General features: G+C 43.8%; 2 protein-coding genes across 7 annotated transcripts in view; one reads left to right on the forward strand and one right to left on the reverse strand.

Moving 5' to 3' along the window:
• vtna (vitronectin a) overlaps window positions 1-10,773 on the reverse strand; it is a 12,913-nt gene extending 2,140 nt beyond the window's left edge. Inside the window, exons 1-7 of one of the 6 annotated variants that reach the window (XM_028464556.1) lie at window positions 8,082-8,689; window positions 5,821-6,984; window positions 5,593-5,732; window positions 5,069-5,225; window positions 4,823-4,945; window positions 4,292-4,750; window positions 1,464-4,180 (exon numbers count right to left, since the gene is read on the reverse strand). In XM_028464556.1, coding sequence (XP_028320357.1) covers window positions 4,059-4,180; window positions 4,292-4,750; window positions 4,823-4,945; window positions 5,069-5,225; window positions 5,593-5,732; window positions 5,821-6,984; window positions 8,082-8,415 — 2,499 coding nt within the window. In that variant the 5' untranslated portion in view covers window positions 8,416-8,689 and the 3' untranslated portion in view covers window positions 1,464-4,058. Of the gene's footprint in view, window positions 1-5; window positions 159-1,463; window positions 4,181-4,291; window positions 4,751-4,822; window positions 4,946-5,068; window positions 5,226-5,592; window positions 5,733-5,820; window positions 6,985-8,081; window positions 8,690-10,689 lie in introns of those variants that run through there. The other 5 variants (XM_028464559.1, XM_028464558.1, XM_028464557.1 and 2 more) reach the window with 5 other exon arrangements.
• On the forward strand, window positions 10,450-21,107 carry sarm1 (sterile alpha and TIR motif containing 1). Its single transcript, XM_028464561.1, has 8 exons — window positions 10,450-11,238; window positions 17,034-17,652; window positions 18,244-18,456; window positions 18,525-18,616; window positions 18,696-19,022; window positions 19,781-19,970; window positions 20,089-20,210; window positions 20,347-21,107. Exons 1-8 carry the CDS (start codon window positions 10,775-10,777, stop codon window positions 20,456-20,458), a joined length of 2,139 nt encoding a protein of 712 aa, XP_028320362.1. The 5' UTR covers window positions 10,450-10,774; the 3' UTR covers window positions 20,459-21,107.
• Window positions 21,108-21,416: the final 309 nt, after the last annotated feature.

Consider the following 21,416-nt stretch of genomic DNA (forward strand, 5'->3'; position numbering starts at 1 on the left):
CTCACAGTCTGAGAAGAGCTCAGTGAAGAACGGTTCATAGTTGGGATAATAAATGTCAGTGTAACGTCTGAATGGAGTGGACGGAGAGCTTTCTGACATTTTGATGCACTCCTCATGAGACGGCTGGTGGAGGAACTCGTACGTGTAATACTGTTCCCCTGGAGGAAACAACAAGAACTATGTGACACCATCCATTCAGTGCCTAAATCTACTTTATAAAATAATTTGGAACATGAGCCACCTTTGAAAAAATGCACCTTTTCCTTTCCGTTATGGCTGGAGGCCGGCAGTGCAAACGCAGCATCCACATGGTCAGGGATTTTGCCAAAGCCGATACTGATGTCTCGAGGATAGTTTTCTTCCATCACACCATTGTCAAACCTCCAGTACTTTGTTCCCTGAGAGAAGAGTTTTTGAGTTTTAGAAAAGTGTTGCCTTAAAGAACAAACAGGAGATTAAATGATAAACACCCACCTTGAAGATGTAAGTCTTCCCCTGACAGTTGACCCTAGTGAATGTAGCATCGATTGGCCCGCTGATGCCCCACACATCCTCAATTAGCTTTGGATAACCAGGAAGCACCGACTTCTGGTCCAGCTCAAAAAAGTAGAGCCCTGTGGAGTCATAAAAAAAGCCAAGGGGATTTACTGAAGTCTTAATTCATCAGGTCATCCGGCTCACAGTAAAACATCAGTGTTTTTTCACATGATGAATTATAGAAATAGAAAGGCAGCATGACTGAAATAAAAATGAATTGACAAAAACAAACAAAAATGACTCCAGTCAGTTTTTAATAAGCACTGTTTCACCTCTGAAGGTGTAGATGGATCCATTTTTCAGCTGCATGAAAGAGTCAAAAGGTCTCCCGCTGCAGGTTTCAGCGTCGGGGTTGGGGTCCTGTGTCGGGCTTGTTATGATGGGCCTGGTGGTGGTTTCAGCTGCTGCTTCAGTCTGAAATATTTCAGTGTTGATGGGGACCTGATGGTTGGGAGGATCTGTGAGTAAATCCTGTGTTTTTGATGTCACAGGGACTTGTTGGGTCAGCTGAGGAGATCGGGTCATCTGCAGGGGTGCGTGTGGTCGTTTATGTGGTTTGTGACTAAAGTCTGTGGTTGGACCGTTTGTTGACCTCAGCTGATCACTGGTGTCCGTGACAGTCTGATCATGAGATGAAGGCCGATGAGTTGGAGGGCTTCCTAGGTGAAGCCCGACATCATAATCACCACCACCATCATCATCATCATCATCCTCTGCTAACACAAACGTGTCGCCTCGAGCTGCACAGAAATAGAGTGACCCAGATCTCACTGCAGGGTTTGAGTGATTCCTTTTGAATAAGGTACAGATTCATGAGCTTTCTTACTTGTTTGTCCACATGTGACCACGTAATCTGAGCAGCAGCTCTGGTAGTACTTGCACATAGAGTCACACTGGCACTTCTTCTCATGGTTGAAGCCATTTAGACAGCGACCCAAACACGACTCTAAAGATGAAGAGAGGAGATTATTCACTGGAAGCCCTTCAGGCCAACCTCAGTGCTCAATTAACCTTGATATTAACATCAATTTTTCCACATTTTTTCCAAATGACTGTCCTTTTCAAAGTGATTACGCTGACATCCTACTTATTTTTTATGTCTGTCAGTAGTGTTTGATTGACCAAACAACAAAGTAAACTAATATCTAAAACAATGGATGTTGTAGTCAACTGCACATATAGGAGTAAATAAGTGTGCTTGTTCTTTTTCTTTAAAGCTCTGAAATGTAAATGTAAACCTAACATGGACAACATGAGTGACAACCATTGGTATTCATCTAAATTGTGGGGTGGGGGCTGATAGGACACCAGCAAACCTCTGAGAGCCTTAATAGCATACAGCATGCACAGAGGATAAATCAATGACAGAAATGAGGTCCACAGCGTTCAAATAAAGAAAAACACAACTATTGCATTCTTGCGTCACTGACTTTGTTTACCGTGGACAATCGACTGTTTTGCAAACAAAATGCCAATTTAGAGTAAATATTTCTTCTTTTTAATAACAGACTGAGCTCTCTGGTTTATGCTTTCTATGCGTTTCCATGACGACTTTTACCATGAACCCAGATTCTACACAGGTTGGTATCTCTTCTGATTTTGTGTTTATTTAATGTCACAGCAGTTGTAGTTGAGAGGATTAACAAATAGGCCTTATCTTCTCTGTGCGTTTACTAACCTACAGTATTTAAACATGAAATTGCAAACAACTGTTTTCAAACATTTTTCAATTCGTTTCCTGCCATTATTGTGTTCATTTGGAACGTTTGTGTTGAAAGAGAAGACACAAAGTGAACTTCGAGCTAAACAACCGTAATCCAGCTTGAAAGAGAAGTAGCAAACTAAGATAACAAATCCTGAATCAAAGACGAAATCATAACGCTAAACTTACCATCAGAAGCAACAACAGCAGTGAGCAGAGCGACAAGTAGGAGAACCTGCAACTTCATGTTCACTCCGTTTGTTTCAGGGGACAAAATGAGAATGATGGGCCTTGTGTTTCTAATCATTGAGAGTGTGTCAGTAACCCCTGCTCCTTGTTTACACTGACCATATTATGAAACCCTTCATCTACTTGTTGAACACCAATGGCAGAGAGTTAAAGATCACTAACAAGCAAAAGCTGAGGTCATGTGACCATCTGTTGACCTTTAACCAAACCACGTCGACCCATTGTCTTTACTCATCACATCATCTTACCAAAAACACCAACTCTGTCGTACCAAACCTTTGGGACCATTGGCCATTATACACTTCTACACTTTGATAAAATTGCAATCTTTTAGTTTAATTATGAAGTTGGTCAAATTTTTGTTATAGAAACATCTTTAACTCTTCTGGGAAAGTTTTCAACAACAGTCAGGGGTGTGTTTTTTTTCACCAATCCTACAAGAAGCTCATTTGTAAGGTTGGAAAGTTAGAAGCCTGAAAGTGTTAAATGTCTAAACCTGGGGTGTCAAACACATTTTAGTTCAGGGGCCAAATACGGAGCAGTGTGATCTTCAGTGGGTATTTAAAAAAAGTGCAATTCCAACATTAATGTGTCCGTGTTACAGAGTGTGTAATTTAGAGGAAACTTTTGGACTTGTTTGCGAGAAATTGCAGGATTTTGAAAAAGTTGAGAGTTCTTCCCGCAGTTTGAGAAAAAAAAAAAACCTGACTACCATCATTAGATATAATCTTTAGAAGACTGTGAGCCCTGTAAATACTGTGAAGTTTGATTTGATTTCTGTATTTCAAAGGGCTGAGATATTTACAATTGAATTAGTTGGCAATTTACACACTAATTCGTGCTTTCTTCATCCCCTCAGCAGTATGCATGACTGGTTTTAATTTACTTTTTCATTATTCAATACATGTATCCATATTAGTGATTAGAACATCTGAAATCAATGCAAGACATTGAGCAGAGTATTATGTCAGCATGCTAGACACTTTAATCCCTGCTCTCTCAGAGGTTTTCCTGCTGTTAGTCCGACAGAGGCCCTTCTGTGTTTACAGACTCTCCCTACTAGATGAACATTCTCAAGCTGTGATGCTGTGAGCAGAAATGTGAACTGGAGATTCCAAAGCATAATCTAGAATCATTATATAATGCAGTGCTGTACCTATAGACTCTACTGTCTGTTTAGCAGTTGATTTGAAGTTTATTTTAATGGAAGAAACCACCGTTTCACCAATTGTTTTGTGTTAATTTGCCCTGTATACATAGTAGTTAGTAATAGTATGACTGTAAACAGTTTTCACGTCAGTGCTTTATTGTAAAATAGGATGCACACACTAGGAAAAGGGAGTAAATAAACATTATTACGTTGTTGCAAATTAGTGTTTCATGAAGAAAAAATGGTCAGATAATTGTGAAGTCACATGAGATTAATGTGCCGAGGTTAAGATAATCTCTCAAGTAAACTTTGGCCACCAGCAGAAGCAGCCATCTGTGTGGACCTTTGTTCATCTCTAGTTTACTACTAAACATGGTGAGAGACTAAATGATAAGTATGGTATTCATCAAAGCCTCCCAACTACTTCCTCTCTGCCCCGGTGCTGTTGGAGCAGCCAAGCCAGTACTTGGCAATAGATCTTGGGTACGGGGGCATGGCAGGATCCACTCTCTTGGTCCTGAGGTCTGCTCTGTAGTATTGATCTAGAAAACAAACAAGTCACACATTAGTTTGTGCATCTGACAGTGAAGATGTTTATTTTTTGTAAGAGGAAAACACTGAGTGATGTCTTTAGTGAATAACGAACGAGTTACCTCCTTTAAAGAAGTAGACGCTCTGAATGGGAATCTCCCTCTGGGAGTAATCCCAGTACGATCCATCAGCTCTGGAGTCGTAGTTCCCTCGGTTGTTCTGGCGCTGGCTGTCCCTCCGTCTGTCCTGGTCCCAGTCTTGATCCCAACGTCTGTCCCAGTCTCCTCCAAGCTTCTCCTCCAGCTCCATCCTCCTCTCTGCAAAGCCCTGCCCCATCCTCATCCCCTGCTCAGCCGTGGACTCCCAGAAAGGAGATCGGCTCCTTCTCCTCTGACCCCACCGCCACCCGTTCTGCTGGTACTGCTGGCGACCCCACTGCCGGTTGTACTGGGACTCCAAACGCCGTCGAGGCCACCTCGGAGAACTGACGTAGATTCTTCCTGCCATGGCAGCATCCACAGGAGCTCTGAGACCCTTCCAGTCTTTGTTAATGAAGTGGTGATGATCATGATGCTGAGGCACTGGAGCAGAGGGAACAGGTCAGGCTGTACACTTGGTTTACCTCCTAAACAAACAGTTTGACAACAACTCACAGTCTGAGAAGAGCTCAGTGAAGAACGGTTCGTAGTTCATAGTGGACGGAGAGCTTTCTGATATTTTGATGCACTCGCCATGAGACGGCTTGTGGAGGAACTCGTATGTGTAATACTGTTCCCCTGGAGGAAACAACAAGTGGCAAGTTAAAGAAATGCATTCAAACCAATTAACCAAAGAACTATTTGACACCATCCATTCAGTGCCTAAATCTGCTTTATAAAACCATTTGGAACATGAGCCACCTTTGAAAAAATACACCTTTTCCTTTCCGTTATGGCTGGAGGCCGGCAGTGCAAACGCAGCATCCACATGGTCAGGGATTCTGTCAAAGCCGACACTGATGTCTCGAGGATAGTCTTCTTCCAGCACACCACTGTCAAACTTCCAGTACTTTGTTCCCTGAGGGGAGAGTTTTTGAAATCCTTTTAGAAAAACAGGTGCGATAAAGTGATGTTATGAGATATGGAGAACAAAATACACACCAGTCAGGAAACTTTGGTGGTTTAGATACAAAGACATCTTCGAAGAGCTTCAGATATGGATTTGGAGCTTTTAACTGCTTACAGTGCTCCTATACAGCCTTTGTTGACATGTGTGTTCTCAGAATTGTGTCATATGTGGACGAATATGTGTGCAGAGAGCTAAGATAGCACTCATGCACTTTGCCCTAGAGGCAGAAGATTGACAGCAGCATCTTGATCCAGGAAACCGTCATTTCAACAGGTAACATAGGCAACAAACAGGAGATTAAATGGTAAACACCCACCTTGAAGATGTAAGTCTTCCCCTGACAGTTGACCCTAGTGAATGCAGCATCAATTGGCCCGCTGATGCCCCACACATCCTCAATTAGCTTTGGATAACCAGGAAGCACCGACTTCTGGTCCAGCTCAAAAAAGTAGAGCCCTGAAAGAAAAACACAAGGGGATTTACTGAACTCAGAGAAATGCGTCTATAATATGTTGTCTTTCTAACTTCAGCCATTGTCTCTCACCTCTGAAGGCGTAGATGGATCCGTTTTTCAGCTGCATGAAAGAGTCAAAAGGTCTCCCGCTGCAGATCTCAGCGTCAGGGTTGGGGCCCTGTGTCGGGCTTGTTATGATGGGCCTGGTGGTGGTTTCAGCTACAGGGTTGGGGGCCTGTGTCGGGCTTGTTATGATGGGCCTGGTGGTGGTTTCAGCTACAGGGTTGGGGGCCTGTGTCGGGCTTGTTATGATGGGCCTGGTGGTGGTTTCAGCTACAGGGTTGGGGGCCTGTGTCGGGCTTGTTATGATGGGCCTGGTGGTGGTTTCAGCTACAGGGTTGGGGGCCTGAGTCGGGCTTGTTATGATGGGCCTGGTGGTGGTTTCAGCTACAGGGTTGGGGGCCTGAGTCGGGCTTGTTATGATGGGCCTGGTGGTGGTTTCAGCTACAGGGTTGGGGGCCTGTGTCGGGCTTGTTATGATGGGCCTGGTGGTGGTTTCAGCTACAGAGTTGGGGGCCTGTGTCGGGCTTGTTATGATGGGCCTGGTGGTGGTTTCAGCTGCAGGGTTGGGGGCCTGTGTCGGGCTTGTTATGATGGGCCTGGTGGTGGTTTCAGCTACAGGGTTGGGGGCCTGAGTCGGGTTCGTTATTATGGACCTAGTGGTGGTTTCAGCTGCAGGGTTGGGGGCCTGAGTCGGGTTCGTTATTATGGACCTAGTGGTGGTTTCAGCTGCAGGGTTGGGGGCCTGAGTCGGGTTCGTTATTATGGACCTAGTGGTGGTTTCAGCTGCAGGGTTGGGGGCCTGAGTCGGGTTCGTTATTATGGACCTAGTGGTGGTTTCAGCTGCAGGGTTGGGGGCCTGAGTCGGGTTTGTTATTATGGACCTAGTGGTGGTTTGAGCTGCTGCTTCAGTCTGAAGTGTTTCAGTGGTGATGGGGTCTCGATGGTTGGGAGGATCTGCCAGTGAAACCTGTGTTTTTGACGTCACAGGGACTTCTTGGGTCAATGGTTGGGGTTTGGTCATCTCCAGGGCTGACTCTGTACGTTGAAGCTGTTTGCGATTGAAGTCTGTTTTGGCTCGATGAGTGAGCTTCTGCTTAAGGGTCACACTTGTAGAAGTCTGATTGTTGGGTGAAAGTTGAGGGGTTGGTGTGGTGGCATCATTCTCTGCTGTCCCATTTGAGGTCTTCGGAGCTGCAGATAGAGAATAGTAAACTATTTAATTCATTCCTCAATGGACTGACGTTAACCCATTACATTTTTCTTAATTGGTTTGGTACAGATGGCCTCATAGTCCGGGCAGCAGTTTTTATAAAGATTACATGAGGAGTCACACTGGCAGCTCCTATCACGGTCAAAGTCATCACAGTGATCCACACAGGAATCTGATTATTCAGTCACAGTCACAGTAGGTTCGTTAAAGTAATTCAATTATTTAAAAACAAGCACGGGATCAGTTAAAAAAAATAAATAAAAAAATACATGTTTGGATTTAAAAAACAACAAAAAAACAGAATCACTGAATCTATAACTAGTTTAACCTAAAGGTTGAAAATGTTGCTCACCAACAGTTATGTACATATACATCAGGAAAAAAAACATTATTTTCATGACATCCTAATTTAAAAATAAATAATTACAAAAAAACCCCAAAACAATTTCACTTTAAAAAAATACTCTCTTAAAGCATATACCTTTATCACTAATCAGAGGCTAAAATAAGGTCTTTGAAAGTCTGTGAACACCCCAGCGTTAGCTTTGATATAGGACATTTGGATATTTAGTTTTCATGATAACTTCACTCTCCAAAGTCCGCACGCACAATTCCACATGGTATTTAGCTATGTTATTTGTGAAAACATTTTTCAGATGAAAAAGTGTTGTCAATAAAAGCAACAATGAATATTAGTTGATGAAACTAACATCCACACACATTCATTATTATTATTATTATTATTATTATTATTATTATTTATTTATTTATTTATTTATTTTTTAACATTAAGTTAAGATCCTACAGCATTAAGTAATTTGTGGCTCCTATACTTTAATATAGAAAATGTTTCTACCGTTTTTTGGCCAACAATAGCTCATAATGCATATTTGAATAGTAGAAACACTGGCAATGACCAATTGGAACTCTGAGTCGTGCTACGTACAGTAGATCAAAATTTGAGGCTGTAAACTTACTGTGGTCCTTTCACACTAATTTAAAAACACAATTTTCTTTAATAAGGTATGATGTCAGTCTCTGATAATTGTTGAACCTTAAAAACAGGAGTGAACCTCACCATCTGAAGCAGAAACCTCAGTGATCACCTCGAGCAGCAGCAGCAGCAGCAGCAGCACAAACCAGAGCCTCATGTTGCCTCGACAGAAGCAGACGACCAAATGAGAAAGTAATGATGGGCTGTGTGCTTTAAATGATTCAAAGCATGTGCCTTTTTCCTTGCTTTTTGATCCTTTCCAACCTCTGTCAATTCCAGCAAACTGACACGAGATTCTAGGATAAACAGATCTTCGAAAACAAGTAGTTAGAGTCATGTGACCACATCCTTCATAGAAAAAAAGGTCAAATAATCCAGTAACTGCAGCTTTAATTAACTTATTATTGTCATGCATCATAAAACCGCACAGAGGACACGATGGCTCATCTCCTACTTTCACTGTAGACAAACCACATCATAATTTGTGGCCTGGACTCCAGTTGACCATTATAATAGATCAGACTTGTTTATCTGACACTTCCCACACTCCAGCATTGATACCTAGAAGGATAATAACATCTCAAACCAAACATTAGTTATGCAATTGAGTCAAACTGTCTTTTAAAATATGCACAACATCCAAACATCAATGTTGACAAACCTATTTTCTTTTTTTGCCATTTGCCACTTATTTGACCCACTAACACTATCTGCATTAATGGTGCAGCTTGGTCACATCCTTCACTGAGGATGTGACCAAGCTGCACCATTAATGCAGATGGTATTTTTCAATCTATTACTCATACATGGCAAGAAAGCTGCAATGCTATTCTTATGGACATGGTAATATGCAGCAGGAGTTGTTCTTTCCCATGTTTTTTAACACTTTTGATCTAAAAGAGGGGTCTCCAACTACTATCCCATGTACCTTTACAGGGCTGAGAAACACTTGGTGGGCTGTTGAACAGCTCAAAGACAGATGACAAGAGTTGGTCTATTTATCAATGTCGTTTATTCTAAGTTATAGTCAAAAGTAAAGTTTTTGCAGGTCTGCTGTTCCTGAAAAATAAGCTCACTCGCTGTCCACTCTCACTCTCCTGTCCTTGAGCAAGGCACTTTACTCACACCATATGAATGTGGTGTGTGAGTTGGTGGTGGTCGGAGGGACGGATGGTGCACTATGTAGCTGTGGCTACAATAGTAGCTTACCACCACCGTGTGCGGAGTGAAAGAATAATGCACATCAATGTTAAGTGCTTTGAGTGTCCAATGCATTATTATATGCATTATTATTATTATTATTACACATATGCACAATTAACTCTTTTGGCTGAACTGGGATGCTGGGATTTGTCCATATTTGTTTGTGAATTCTTACACACATTATTAGAATGAAATAAGCGTCATGGGGCACTGATATTGTCTATGCATGGACAAGAAAACAAAAAACAACATATGATCAAATTTGGCATTGGCTATTGATGGAAATATTATTAATTGTTTCTTGTCATCTATGGGGAGAGATTTGTCTAAAAAATATTCAAAAATAAATCCACAATTTTCACATGTATTTTTCAGATCCACAAATACACTTTATACAATTGAAGATTTACACATGATAATGCATGATAAACACACACACACACACACACACACACACACACACACACACACACACACACACACACACACACACACACACACACACACACACACACACACACACACGATAAGACGTGTAAATTGTGGATCTAATTGTGACAGAGTTCACAGGAGAGCTGGATCCATCATTATAGACCCCCACACACCCTCAGCACGGTCTTCCCTCAGGACAGAGGTACAGAAGTGTGAAATGCAGCCAATCCTCAACAGCCAATAGAACTGGATATATTTCACTATGCACACTTTATATTTGACTTCTCTATCTTTTCTACCTTGTACATATTTATATTTATTACTTTTTAAATGATTATAATTATTGTTACTATACTTTTCTCTTTATTTGTTTTCTTTGTTTGTTTTTTTTTGTGGCATCCAGTGTGGTGAGCAAATAGACATTTCATTGCACAGGGAAACATGTTTCTTTACTGTGCACATGACTTTGAATCTTTGAATCAAATCTCTCCCCATGGTCATCGTGTGTTGTTCCCCCAGCAGGAGGCCTGCTGTGTTTACGGACACTCCCGGTGCTCTGAGCATGCTCTGAGAGCCTGCGATGCAGGGAGGAGGTGGAGGGAAGCATCCTGAGCCCTGAGCCGGTGTTCAGTCTTATGTGGTGACCATTTTAACTGGGGACTGACTTCCTTTAGCGCCCAGTGGTGAACCTGTCACCGATTATTCATCGTCTCCTTTGCTTTCACAGAGCGCATTAATAATGTCCTCAGACTCATTTATCAACACAAACAAACAGTCTAAGAGAAAAATGCTCAGTGTGGTTTCTCTACGAAGCGCGCGCTCGTTTCAATATCCGTTACCAGCGCAACTAGCGACGCCACCGGAAGTCGGTCACCAGTTTTAACGATAGCCATTTGAACAAACACCGGCACAGAGCGTTGAATAAACAGGTCTGTGGATGGGTCAGCGGTGTCAGTGACACGCCTGGAGAGCATGGACTGTGTCTGTTTACTCACAGGTTCATTGTTTTCTGTCTGTAAAAGCTTTCCATTGTGTCTGTGAGAACATTTCTACTTACAGACGCTCCGTCAGTGTCACAGCTGATGTAAGTCAATGAAAGCGGTTACTCAGGGAACCAGGGACAGCATCACAAAGACTGGTTGATGCTCTTCTCTCTCACGTTTCTCCTGTGGAGGATCTACCGACACTTCTCCATCATGTTCAGCTCAGAAAGGCTCTCGGTGCCGGACTATGTGAGCCGGCTACAGAGAGGCAGGAGCGGCTCAGGCTGCGAGCAGAGGCCAGTGTCTCCGGGCATCACTGCGGACGCACAGGCCGTGTTGGAGACGTCACTGCCCGCCCTGCGCTGCGCCATCAGAAGCCTCAGGTGTGCCAAAGAAGCCTCGGACTCGGAGGGAATCCGCGGAGCCATCGCTGAGATATTTCAGCTGGTGGAGGAGGCCTGGGTTTTACCAACCGTGGGCCGCCATGTGGCCGAGGAGATCTGCAACAAGATCCGACTCGATGGAGGCCTGGAGCTGCTCCTCCAGCTCCAGCAGACACCTGCGGTAGAGATCACCTATGAGTCCGCCAAACTGCTGGAGCAGATCCTGGTCTCAGAGAACAGGTCAGTCACACACTGGACCAGTATGTAGGTAGATCTGTGTCTTTATTATTCAATAAAAAATATAAAAAAACAAGTGTTACAATAAAAAAAATGTAAATAAGTGTGTGTATATATACACTTGTGTATGTGTGGATTACATATATATATATATATATATATATATATTGTGTATATAAATTTATATTTATAGTGTAAATATGTGTAGATCATAAGAAGATTATATGTATTTTTTTTTTCAATTATAATCATCATTGTTTTCATTGTGGTAGATAAACTGCTGTTGTGTTCATGTTAAAAAAAATCAATCAGTCTAATCAAACATTTTCAATAAAAAAAAAGTTCACTTAAATCAAAAATGCAAAAAAAGAACAAAAACAAACAAACAAATCCTGAAATCCAAATAATTGCATTTGAACATTTTGAATGTAATGGATTTCATATAGCACTTTATCTTAGACACTCAAAGAGCTTTACAGAATTAAGGCATTATTCTTTCACTCCACATTTAGTGGTGGTAAGCTACTATTGTAGCCACAGTGGCCCTGGGGCAGACTGACGGAAGCGAGGCTACCATACTGTGCCATCGGCCCCTCCGACCACCACCAACACTCACTCGCACACTACATTCATGCTAGGCAATGTGGGTGAAGTGCCTTGCCCAAGGACACAATGACAGATACCACTGGAGGAACTGTCCCCCACTGTTGCACCTGGAATTGTCAGTGGTCTCCTATCCAACTACTAACCAGGCCCAGACCTGCTTAGCTTCTGAGCTCTAACAAGATCAGGCAATGACATGTTTCTTTTTTGTTGTTGTTGATTGAATAATAAAGACAAAAATCTACCTCCATAAACCAGACTGTCATTCCCTGATGTGATGTGAACACATAGTGAGGTCAGGGCCTCATGTTAATGCAGTGATTCACTGTAATGAATGGTCAACACTTCATTATCACTTTCCCACGCCAATGACGACAAAGTAGATTAGTGCCATTATAGTGTCATTAGTGTCATTATATTGGGTGACATTGGCTTTAAACAATCCCAGTTAACCTTTGAGTAAACAATTGGTATTTTACTACATTGGATGGTTTTATTGCTTTAGGCTAGAGTCTCTAACCAACCATGACTTATCAGTATTCTTGTAATGGTAACGTTGTAGTTGAGATGCACTGCTGTCCTTTCCCGTACCCTGAGTCAGCAAGAGGATAAATCAGCATGGATCAGTGTTGTGATACACTCATCCATCCATCCATCTTCTCCCGCTTAGCTGTTTCCGGATCGCGGGGGCAGCATCTTCAGTAGGGAGGCCCAGACTTCCCTCTCCCTGGCCACTTCCTCCAGCTCTTCCGGGGGGACCCCGAGACGTTCCCAGGCCAGCCGAGAGACATAGTCTCTCCAGCGTGTCCTGGGTCTTTCCCGGGGCCTCCTTCCGGAGGGACGTGCCCTGAACGCCTCACTAGGGAGGCTCGGGCACCTCATCTGGCTCTTCTCGATGCGGAGGAGCAGCGACTCTACTTTGAGCCCCTCCCAAATGACTGAGCTTCTCACCCTATCTCTAAGGGAGAGCCCAGCCACCCTACGGAGGAAACTCATTTCGGCCGCTTGTACCCGTGATCTTGTTCTTTCGGTCATGACCCAAAGTTCATGACCATAGGTGAGGGTTGGAACGTAGACTGACCTGTAAATCGAGAGCTTCGCTTTTTGGCTCAACTCCCTTTTTACAATGACGGACCGGTGCAGACTCCGCATCACTGCAGACGCCGCACCAATCCGCCTGTCGATCTCTCGCTTCATCTTTCCCTCACTCGTGAACAAGACCCCGAGGTACTTGAACTCCTCCACCTGGGGCAGAACCTCATCTCCAACCCGGAGAAGGGACTCCACCTTTTTCCGGTCGAGAACCATGGACTCGGATTTGGAGGTGCTGGTTCTCATTCCGGCCGCTTCACACTCGGCTGCGAACCGATCCAGTGAGAGTTGAAGGTCACGGTATGTTGGAGCCAACAGGACCACATCATCTGCAAAAAGCAGTGATGATATACTGAGGCCCCCGAACCGGACCCCCTCAACGCCCTGACTGCGCCTAGAAATTCTGTCCATAAAAGTTATGAACAGAATCGGTGACAAAGGGCAGCCCTGGCGGAGTCCAACCCTCACCGGAAACGATTTCGACTTACTGCCGGCAATGCGGACCAGACTCTGACTCTGGTCATACAGGGAACGAACAGCTCCTATCAGGAGGTTCGATACCCCATACTCCCAGAGGACCCCCCACAGGAATCCCCGAGGGACACGGTCAAATGCCTTTTCCAGGTCCACAAAACACATGTGGACTGGTTTGGCTAATTCCCATGACCCCTCAAGGACCCTGCTGAGGGTGTAGAGCTGGTCCACAGTTCCACGGCCAGGACGAAAACCACATTGCTCCTCCTGAATCCGAGGTTCAACTATCCGGCGGACCCTCCTCTCCAGTACTCCTGAATAGACCTTACCGGGGAGGCTGAGGAGTGTGATCCCTCTATAATTGGAACACACCCTCCGGTCCCCCTTCTTAAAAAGGGGGACCACCACCCCGGTCTGCCAATCCAGAGGCACTGCCCCCGATGTCCACGCGATGTTGCAGAGTCGTGTCAGCCATGACAGCCCCACAACATCCAGGGCCTTGAGGAACTCCGGGCGGATCTCATCCACCCCCGGAGCCCTGCAACCGAGGAGCTTTTTAACCACCTCGGCAACCTCAGCCCCAGAGATAGGAGAGCCCACTCTCGGGTCCCTGGGCCCTGCTTCCTGATTGGAAGGCGTGTCAGTGGGATTGAGGAGGTCTTCGTAGTATTCCCCCCACCGATCCACAACGTCTCGAGTCGAGGTCAGCAGCGCACCATCCGCACCATACATAGTGTTGACGGTGCACTGCTTCCCCCTCCTGAGACGCCGGATGGTGTTCCAGAATCTCTTCGAAGCCGTCCGGAAGTCGTTCTTCATGGCCTCACCAAACTCCTCCCATGTCCGGGCTTTTGCCTCGGCGACCGCCGTGGCTGCACTCCGCTTGGCCCGTCGGTACCTGTCTGCTGCCTCCGGAGTCCCACAGGCCAAAAAGGCCCGGTAGGACTCCTTCTTCAGCTTGACGGCATCCCTCACCCCCGGTGTCCACCAACGGGTTCGGGTATTGCCGCCACGACAGGCACCGATTACCTCGCGGCCACAGCACCGATCATCCGCCTCAGCAACAGAGGCACGGAACATGGCCCACTCGGACTCAATGTCCCCCACCTCCTCCGAGACATGGTTGAAGTTTTCCAGGAGGTGGGAGTTGAAGCTCCTTCTGACGGGAGACTCTGCCAGGCGTTCCCAGCAGACCCTCACTATACGTTTGGGTCTGCCAGGTCTAACCGGCATCCTCCCCCGCCATCGGAGCCAACTCACCACCAGGTGGTGATCAGTTGACAGCTCCGCCCCTCTCTTTACCTGAGTGTCCAAGACATGCGGCCGCAAGTCCGATGACACGACTACAAAGTTGATCATCGAACTGCGGCCTAGTGTGTCCTGGTGCCAAGTGCACATATGGACACCCTTATGCTTGAACATGGTGTTTGTTATGGACAATCTGGGACGAGCACAGAAGTCCAACAACAAAACACCGCTCGGGTTCCGATCAGGGGGGCCGTTCCTCCCAATCACGCCCCTCCAGGTCTCACTGTCGCTGCCAATGTGCGCGTTGAAGTCCCCCAGCAGAACGAGGGAATCCCCAGAAGGAGCACTCTCCAGTACTCCCTCTAAGGAATCCAAGAAGGGTGGATACTCCGAGCTGCTGATTGGCCCATAGGCACAAACAACAGTCATGATCGGTCCCCCCACCCGAAGGCGGAGGGAGGCTACCCTCTCGTCTACCGGGGTAAACTCCAACATACAGGCACTAAGTCGGGGGGCAAGAAGTATAGCCACCCCGGCCCAGCGCCTCTCACCATTGGCGACTCCAGAGTAGAAGAGAGTCCAACCCCTGTCGAGAAGGCTGGTTCCAGAGCCCTTGTTATGTGTCGGGGTGAGACCGACTATATCTAGTCCGAACTTCTCCACCTCGCACACAAGCTCAGGCTCCTTCCCCGCCAGAGAGGTGACATTCCACGTCCCTAACGCTAGCTTCTGTAGCCGGGGATCAGATCGCCAAGGCCCCCGCCTTGGACGACTGCCCGATCCACATTGCACCGGCCTCATATGATCCCTCCTGCGGGTGGTGGGCCTACGGGAGGGCGTTGTGATACTCACGGTGTGTATAATGTTTTGGACCCAGACGCACGACACAGAGACAGAGTTAACAGTGAACAAGTGATTTAATTTACAAGGGATGTGAATGTGCAGAGTCTTTCCTTCTTCAGTGAGCGGTGAGGTGAGTGGAGATCCCCGTCACAATCCTGAAGTCCCAAAACATGTGAGGTGAGTGTGGAGCAGAAGAGTAGCAGGCAGGCAGGCAGGAGGTGAGTATCGCTGAATGCTGGAGAATAAGGAGACACGAGGAGGTGAGAACAAAGACCATGGGGAAGAAGCCGAGCTCTGAGAGTTTGATACCACTGGGGTAGATAATGATCCGGCACTGAGTGGAGGTAGAGTCTGGTTTTTTTGCACTGGAGGTTGATGAGCTGATGAGGGGAACCTGGCTGCCACACCTGCCGCTGATTGCAGGAAACCACAGATGAGGACACATCGGAGGAGCAGACAAAAACAAACACACACAAGTGGGAGGGCACTGCACAGAACTAACCATAACACCGAGCTTGGTTAATAAAAATACACATCAAACTTTGTCATTCTAAAACACACAAGAAAAACAAGAATAGACTTTTTTACTTCGTTGACTTTTTTCTATCTTTAGTGTAAACAAAATAAATGCATGTTTTCTTTTTAATTTGACCTCCGTGAATCTCAGTGAAACTTGCACCTCATTTTTTTCACTCCCGTTTACTAAAGACTCCTAAGACTCTGACTCTGAAAATAGTTCAGGGGTATAAAAGCAAACTGATTCATATGAGCAGTGGCATTTAGGTACTTATATTAACTATCCATGACTTTATAAAACCACCTAACACACTACAAATAAGGATTTTTTTTTTTTTTTTAAGATAATGTAACCAAACATTTCCCACTATGAATTTAATGGTAGGTTACAACAAGTATGCAACGTTACAAGTTGATTCAAATATAACAGAAAACTCACACACAGATTGCCCTGTGGAGTATATAAACCTTTTCAATCATGGAATGTGTTTCAGTTGATGGTAGTTGTGTTTTTTTTTTCTTCCTCGTTTTCTTTGAATATATGGAAGATTGTGAATATTGCCATGATCTGAACAAATTAATGAAATGAAATAATTGAATGGTTTGCTGAACTAGATGGAGCTGGTATTTTTCTGTGCGTGGAACTTGCATGTTTTCCCTGTTGTTGTGTAAGTAAATATCTGCTGATGAATTTCCATAGTTTTGGTAAAAAGAAGCATACCATTAAAAAAAAAACCCTAATGGGAATAGATGTGTGAGGCTATGAAAACAACATTTAACCTTTAGGTGTGAATTTCAAGATATTTTTCCATCTTTTATATTGTTATTTCTTAGTTACTATTCTATGTTCTGCAAATATTTGACTCTTAGACCAGAATGAGCTCATTTATACTTGCTGTTGTCATTGGCAATAATGGTTGTTTTTTATCATGAATATCAAGTACTAGTGAGTTGAGTTAAGTTTGCACAAGAATCTCATACGTTTGAATGTAAATAACATTTGGTTCCATTTCTGCCTACAGAGACTATGTGGCACGCATTGGTCTAGGAGTCATCCTCAACCTGTCCAGAGAGCAGGAAGATGCTCAGCTGGCTCGCAGCGTCTCTGGGATCCTGGAGCACATGTTCAAGCACACAGAGGAGACATCGGTCCACCTCATCTCTAATGGAGCCCTGGATTCTCTCCTCTTCTGGTGCCGAGGCACAGACCCCACTGTGCTGCGTCACTGCGCCTTGGCCCTGGCTAACTGTGCCATGTACGGGGGCCACCGCTGTCAGCGCTGGATGATCGAGAAGCAAGCCGCTGAGTGGCTTTTCCCACTGGCCTTTTCTAAAGAGGACGAACTGATTCGCTTCCACGCGTGCCTGGCTGTGACTGTTTTGGCTGCAAACAGAGAGATTGAGAAAGAGGTGGTGAAGTCTGGAACCCTGGAGCTGGTGGAACCCTTCATAGCTTCTTTGGATCCAGAGGATTTTGCCCGCAGCCTATTGGACAGTTCAGACTGCCCACAGGGTAGGACGGCGTCGGACCTGCAACACCTGCTTCCTTTACTGGACGGATCCAGACTGGAGGGTAAATGCATTGCAGCGTTTTATCTTTGCGTGGAGGCCAGCATCAAATCCCGTCAACGCAACACTAAGGTACAAAGATCTGGAATATTAGGTCTTAGAGCTATTTATAGCCAGTTTCCTGAATCGATTCGATTCCGATTGATCGGGTTTTGAATCGATTAATCATGATTCGATTTCAGTTTGGTATTGAATGATCTTTCAAATTTGACTTGGATACAAATAAGATGGTTGCAAACTTCCAACTTAAGTTGGGGCGGCTTAGCCAGCAGAGCTTTCTCTGCATCCTCTACGTTTGCACTGGATTCATTTTTGCATTGCACAGGCGCAGTAGTCATTGCTAATTAGGGTTGTCACGGTACTAGAATTTCAAGCTCGATACCAATACTCAGAAAAAAAACTTGATACTCGATACCATTTTCGATACCACAGGGCAAAAAAAAGACAAAACATTCAGAAGCATAATTTCCTTTAAAAAGTTTAAAAAGTCTTTATAAAGTTGAGAATACAAACTATAAACAGTATACAAAGTGGAGTAAAGAAAACAAATCAATTCTAGAACCTATGAATCGATTATGGAAAATTCCAATGAAATGACTTTTTTTTTTACTCAGCTCTAGTCTTAGTTACATTGTGTCATTTTTCATTTCCGCTCTTTTAAAGCTCTTTCAAGAGATCGGTGCAGTGCAAAGCCTGAAGAGAATCGTCATGTACTCGAGTAATGGTACTGCCAGTTCTCTGGCCAAGCGAGCTCTGCGTATGATGGGAGAGGAAATACCAAAGCGAATCCTGTCCAGTGTCCCCCACTGGAAGACCTGTGAAGTGCAGAGGTGGCTGCAGCAGGTCGGCTTCAGTGCCTATTGTGACCGATTCCAGGTGAGTGACTGCAGGTCACTGCTTTTTATAACAGTTAATGCCATCATCAAATATCATGCGTTAAACAGGAGCTTCAGGTGGATGGAGACCTGCTGCTCAACATCATAGATCAGGATCTCAGCGCGGATTTGGGAATGACAGCCGGTATCACCCGAAGGAGGAAAGCATTCCAAAGTATGATCCTGTTCTCTGGTCTCATTTACGTTATGAAAACACCTTTGTTTCTCCTCTTAATCCAGGTTTCTGAGGGACTTACGTGTGTTGAAAACGTATGCCAACTACTCCACATGTGATCCAAACAACATGGCAGACTGGTTAGTCCAGGTGGACCCTCGTTTCCGTCAGTACACCTATGGTTTAGTCCAGTCTGGAGTTGATCGCAACAACATTCAGCACCTGACCGATCCCCAGCTCCAGCAGGACTGCCACATAGACAACGGTGTCCACAGGGCAAAGATTCTCTCCGCCAGCCGCAAACCACTGAAACCCTGCCATACTGACGCCCAGCCCGCGGGGCCCGATGTCTTCATCAGCTATCGACGCACCACCGGCTCCCAGCTGGCAAGGTCAGAGAGGACACTTCAGATACCAGTGTCACAACGTCAGCGTTATGCAGGACTGGGATCAATTATAAATGATATTTAATTACAATTACGACATAATTATAATTATAATTGTGTTGGAAAAAGTCTGTTGCTTTTCTAATTGTAATTGAGTAGAGATAATTGACTTTGTAATTGTCATGGAAATTCTATAAAAAACAATCAATTACAATTTAATTAAACACAAACCTGTGGAACCATGTTCTAGTTCTATGCCTTACACATACATAGTTAACAATTATTAAAATATGTTTCATATCAGGTTTACCCACTACCTGTCACTTCTCTTGAGGATCATTTTACCATTTAAAAAAAAAGTAAATCCAGGGGTATACTGACAGAAAAAATATTAATACCAATATTTTCACTGATTAGGAAGCCTAACAAGGTAACTCAGAGATGAAAAACAAATTAGATTATATTTTTTTGTGTATTTTACAGCTGATTTAACACATAAGAGATGCGAACAGAAAGCTAACAAAAGAGGAAGGTTACATTTTATGAGGGTTATTTATTAAAGGCTCAGTAATTGTGATTAATTGTAACTGAACTTTAGTAATTGAGAACGTAATTGTATTTGACTTTCAGGAGAAAAATAATAATTGAAATTTTAATTGTAACTGGAAAAAATGCTCGTCACCATAATCACAATCGAGTTGTAATTGAACATGGATAGTTAAAGATGTAATTGTAATTGAACTTAGTTTCTTTCTGTTCTTCAGCCTTCTGAAGGTTCACCTGCAGGTTCGAGGATTCAGCGTTTTCATAGATGTGGAAAAGCTGGAGGCGGGAAAATTTGAGGACAAACTGATTCAAAGTGTTCAGAGAGCAAAGAACTTCATCCTGGTTCTGTCTGCCAACGCACTCGACAAGTGTATGGGTGACAGTGCCATGAAGGACTGGGTGCATAAGGTCAGTTATCACATCCCTGCACAGAAATGTAAAATTAGATCTCATTCAATAAATAAACTCAAAAATAAATATTTTACACATCTGTCCTAAATATGATTACCTGCAATTTATCTCTCAGGAAATAGTCACAGCCATGGCTGGTAAGAAGAACATCGTTCCTGTCACAGATAACTTCTTATGGCCTGACCCCACGTCTCTGCCAGACGACATGAGAGCAATACTCAACTTTAACGGCATCAAGTGAGTCCCATTTCCTGCCATGTGTTCATTTTCTGTTTTAGTCATTTCAAAGGGAGGGACGGTCGCCATGTAGTTTTCTGTGTTTCCACAAAGGCAATTTCTGATCTTTAAAACATGTGCTAATCTTTCGACACAGGTGGTCTCATGAATACCAAGAGGCCTCAATTGAAAAAATCCTTCGCTTTTTGAAACAACCCCAAGACCAAATGGACAGTGCAGGTGGCTCCAAAGGGGAAAAGAAGAAATAAGCCAACATCTTATTTATTTTGAAATATAACATTTCCTCTTAATGTGGCAAAGTTGAACCTCCAACGTTTAACTGTGCAGCAGCTTTCCATGCTCTGATCATGTGCATGAGACTAATATATTTAGACTACAAGCCTGCACAAATATAGATGATCTGGTTAAATGTTAACAATTGATTGTAAATAAGCTGTAAGCCTTTAATGTCAGCTCCTCGTACTGCAATGTGTGTGTGTTATCAGGCACTGTATTCGCCTTCTGTATCTCAGGAAAATGACTGACCAGCCATTAATGGCGCCCAGCTGCATCCTTAACAGCATCTGTAGCAGTTTCTCAGCTAGGTTCATCACTTCCTGATGGATTTATATTCTATGTTTATTCACACCTCTTTGCATCATGAACTAAGTGATCATCCCAGTCAGTGCAAATGTGAATAAGATTTGATGAAATCAATACTGAGTCAATATACATGAAGGCATATTCTTTTATTACAGCTTTTTTTCCCAGATTTGTCACAACAGAAGGGCTCCACTTCTGTTATTTATTAAATCCTTAACTATCAGTTTATTTCAGCTAAAATCACAAACCTTTTCTTCAGGTATTTAATCTGAACCTGCTTTAAAATGATTTGCAGTATTGCCTCGTCTTAACCTTTATCAGACACATTTTGTGTATTTTTCAGCATCATCATTTTTGTTCCGCAGAGATATTAAATCGCAACAAGGGTGATTTTTTTTTTTTTTCAAGTTTAATGCAAAATCCATCTTCAAATAAAATATACACTTTAAAAATGAAAGTCTGATTTTTGGAATGATTCTGTTTACACATTGGATGGCAAAAACAACAAAAAACATTTAAACATAACATGATTAAGTTCCACTGAGTGTCTCAATTGTTGGGTTTTGTTCCACAACCAAAGCAAATGATACAGCATCTGATCAGACCAATGTCAATAACAATATT

The sequence above is a fragment of the Gouania willdenowi genome, chromosome 13 (genome assembly GCF_900634775.1).
Source record: "Gouania willdenowi chromosome 13, fGouWil2.1, whole genome shotgun sequence".
NCBI classification, from domain to species: domain Eukaryota; kingdom Metazoa; phylum Chordata; class Actinopteri; order Blenniiformes; family Gobiesocidae; genus Gouania; species Gouania willdenowi.

What these genes read in the sequence shown, in the direction of transcription:
- sarm1 (XM_028464561.1), top strand. Translation starts at nt 10,775, where the DNA reads ATGCTCTTCTCTCTCACGTTTCTCCTGTGGAGGATCTACCGACACTTC. An exon ending in ATCCTGGTCTCAGAGAACAG is followed by an intron (nt 11,239 to 17,033) that starts GTCAGTCACACA and finishes TTCTGCCTACAG; the next exon opens with AGACTATGTGGCACGCATTG. An exon ending in CTCAACTTTAACGGCATCAA is followed by an intron (nt 20,211 to 20,346) that starts GTGAGTCCCATT and finishes CTTTCGACACAG; the next exon opens with GTGGTCTCATGAATACCAAG.